Source organism: Condylura cristata, unplaced genomic scaffold, assembly GCF_000260355.1.
Source record: "Condylura cristata isolate star-nosed mole 26May11 unplaced genomic scaffold, ConCri1.0 scaffold00013, whole genome shotgun sequence".
In the NCBI taxonomy this organism is placed as follows: Eukaryota; Metazoa; Chordata; class Mammalia; order Eulipotyphla; family Talpidae; genus Condylura; species Condylura cristata.
In genome coordinates this window covers 19,582,627-19,586,014 of record NW_004567114.1, presented here as the reverse complement: position 1 = coordinate 19,586,014, position 3,388 = coordinate 19,582,627, and the positions used below count along the sequence as shown (strand labels likewise).

The window sequence follows — 3,388 nt, the reverse complement described above, 5'->3', positions numbered from 1 at the left end:
TGACTGTAGCTCTGCCCTGGGCTTTGTCTCGCCACGTCTGCTCAGCCTGGTGCTTATGCCAGGTGCCAGTGTCTGCTGGGAGAGGTGACCAGATACCCCAAGGTCCTCGTCTGCCGTGGGGCTACTGAGGTGCTCTGTTTCCAGGCTCATCCATGAGGTTGAACTTTACTTTCCCGTAGTGGTAACCTTAGAACGTGACCTGTCATTGACTGTCTTCCTGAGGCCGCCTCCCAAATAAACTGCCTTGCTGCACATTCTGCATCCCTGGAGGGTGCAAATACAGGTGTGGTCAGGTGTGACCCTCAAACATTGTGACTTGCAGCAGATGGAAGTTCACGGGACATGTGGCAGGAGGCTCAAGGGCCATGCTTGGGAGTCAGACAAGGGCCAGAAAGAGCCCTGGAGAGCCCAGGGCGGGCGCTGTGCTACCCCGGAGTCTGGTCCAGGGCTGCCACATCACTGCGCCGCGCGGGCACTGCTGTCGCCCTGCCAGTCCTTATCCGTCCCCTGTCTTTGTGCCATGGGTCCTGATTCAAGGCCAGTTGGCTGACTTGTACCAGTGTATGCTCTACTTCCAGAGGGGAGGCAGAAAGGCCTGGGCCACTTGGACCTCCACAGTGAGACAAAATCCATCACAGTAGGGGAACTGGCCTACTACATGGGCAGCAGGAGTAGGGTGCTGGGCAGACCCTCGTCTTGAAAAAACCTCCCTATGGTCAAGTTCAGCTTCAAGTACAACAGTGCCAGATTTGGGGGTAACCATGAGCCTGCTGATGACAATGCGAAGCAGCCGCTGGCCTCCAAGAGACAGTCCCCTCAGGCAGTCAGCTTCCCTGTCCCAGGGGACTTGATGTAGCTGCATGACACACCCGAGCTGCATCCTAGAATCCCCAAGAAACGGACCTTAGCTAGCAGTGCCCGCCCAGAAGCGTCTAACGTGGAATGTTTGAAATCCTTGTTGGTCTTTTGCGGTGTTGCCACGATGCCTTTTCTCCACGGCAGCATAGTTTACCTGCCTGGCTTTCTGCAGAGCTAGTACGAGGTGTTCTTCTTCCCCCGCACTAGGAGGATGTTTTTGTTGTACTGTCCCTTCTGGAGATGGAAGGGCTCAAGGGATGGAGATTGCTTGGAGTGGATTTCAGGAGTTTCCCGAATCCAGAGAAGCTGGACCACTGTGATGGGCCTTTACTCTTCCACAGTTGTTTTAGGGGGCCCCAAACACCTGGCCTGATGCTGGCTGGGGGCAACTATGAAAGGACATGTGGGCCTGACCCTGAAAGACTCCCCAGCGTTGAAGTTCAAAGTCAGTGCTAATACCCCGGTGATGCTGAACAGCTGAGTCATCTCTTCCTCCCCAACAGGTGTGCGCCTTGACCGAGTGCGTGGCGGCCGGCAGAAGTACAAGCGGCGGCTGGACTCTGAAAGCAGCCCCTACCTGAGCTTACAGATTTCTCCACCTACGAAAAAACCATGTGAGTGCCAGGGCGGCCCACTTCTGCCAGCATCTGTGCTGCCAGGATCACCTGGCATCCCCTAGGGAAGTGCTGTCTTCCCACTGCTGACGGGACTCTGTGGGTTTGGGGAGGTGACGTCCATGCCTGGAGCTGATGTCAGTGCATCAGGCTTTGTTCAGAAGCCTTTCCACGTGGGGCGTCACAGGATGATGCAAACGATGCATGGGCCATGAGCCCCGCCTCTAGAACACCTTCCTCTTGGGGAAACTTACCAGGAAGGAAAGAACTTGACCCCAAAGGGAAAGTTCTCAGTTACCCCATCACGACTGCCAGCATGTTTGTGTAGTCAGAAAGGGGAGATTACAACCACATTTACTTTTCCTGGAGCTCCTGGAACCCCACTTTTCCCACCCCAGCCCACACTCTGCTCTGCCCCTTTCCTCTTTTCCCTAGCATTGACTTTCTCTCTCTTTGGTTGTTGCAGTGACCAAGATCGTGTCCTACCTGCTGGTGGCAGAGCCGGACAAGCTCTATGCCATGCCTCCTCCTGGCATGCCCGAGGGCGACATCAAGGCCCTGACCACGCTCTGTGACCTGGCGGACAGGGAGCTGGTGGTCATCATTGGCTGGGCCAAGCACATCCCAGGTGAGCCAGTTGCATCGGGGACAGGCTGGCCAGGGACGTGTCGCCCCTCCCCTGGGGCACCTCCCAGGCCTGTTTGATTCTGGCTTCTCTTCTCATCTTGGCGATTGGAGGTGGCTGGGGTGTGGAAGGTTTGGCCCTGTGCCTCAGCTGCTGAGTTCTGGAACTCTGGAACTGTTTGTTCTTCTGCAGAACCAGTTATCACGCTCGAGGGGTTATGGTTGGATGTGCAATTGATAATATCCAAACAGCAAGTTCTTTGAATCCTTAAAAGACAAAGAGCAGGGTTTTCTTGGAGACCTTATGGGAATTATGCTGGAAAACGAGGCAGGTGGAGTGGCGTGGCTGGGCTTGGGAATCAGATTGGGATTCTGGTTCTCTGTCAGCTGCATATTTGCTGCAAAACCTGGGCCTGTCATCCACTCCCTGCAAACCAGGGGCAGCAGCGGGGCCTTCTTCACATGCGAGGGCGGACTCCGAGCCAGGTGTGAAGCATTGGGCACATGCTAGCTGTCGCCCATGCCATCAGCACTAAGACCACTTGCTTGAACTCTGAGACCTGTCCCTTTATTTGGATTCTGTGATTTAAGGTCATCCTGGCAAGGGAAGCAGGTATAACGACACGTGGGTAACACCTACTTCTCTCCTTCACCTGTGGCTCCACACAGGTGGAGCTTCAGCTCTTCTTGCTTTGGCTAAATGATGGGAGTTGACTTTTCGGTCCTGACGCCCCACCGCCATGTGCTGGAGGTGACCAGCCGTCTTCTGGCGGCTGCTGCCGTGGGCTCGGCAGCCTGGAGCTGTGCGCATGGGCCGGTTCATCTCATGCCGCCCACAGGTGCCTCGTGCTTGTCCCCGCTCTGAGATGAAGATGGCGTGCGTGGTTAAGAGCGCGGGGTCCTAGACGTTAGATGCCAGGATCCACTGTGGATTGGGGTACATGAGAAAGTGCTTCCGTAAGACTCTGTGTGCACAGCTTACAGGAGGGAGCCTCCTGGCGGGAGGACTTGGAGGTGCCCGGTAGCCGGCAGGGAGCCTGGAATTCCCTCTGCAGGCAGTGCCTGGGGGCCCCTTGGGCATTCTGACTCAGGAGGCCCCACTGGGATCTGGCTAGAGTGCCCTCACTAAGGAGCTCAGCCTCTGAGATTACACACTCAGTAGTTTTTTGAATCTGCCTTGGGCTGATTCAGCACATGTGGGGTCAGTCAAGTACTTAAGACCCTTCAGCCTGGATTGCTCTACTAACCCAGGGCCAAATCGGGTACAGCTCCCCTGGCCATCACCCCCTCTC

At 56.0% G+C, this 3,388-nt stretch overlaps 1 protein-coding gene across 1 annotated transcript in view; it reads left to right on the top strand.

The window, feature by feature from the left end:
• The window catches only part of ESRRB (estrogen-related receptor beta), a 104,767-nt gene that overhangs the window by 88,408 nt on the left and 12,971 nt on the right, over positions 1–3,388 (top strand). Inside the window, exons 4-5 of the mRNA XM_004681674.2 lie at positions 1,362–1,472; positions 1,939–2,100. Coding sequence (XP_004681731.1) covers positions 1,362–1,472; positions 1,939–2,100 — 273 coding nt within the window. The remainder of the gene's footprint in view (positions 1–1,361; positions 1,473–1,938; positions 2,101–3,388) is intronic.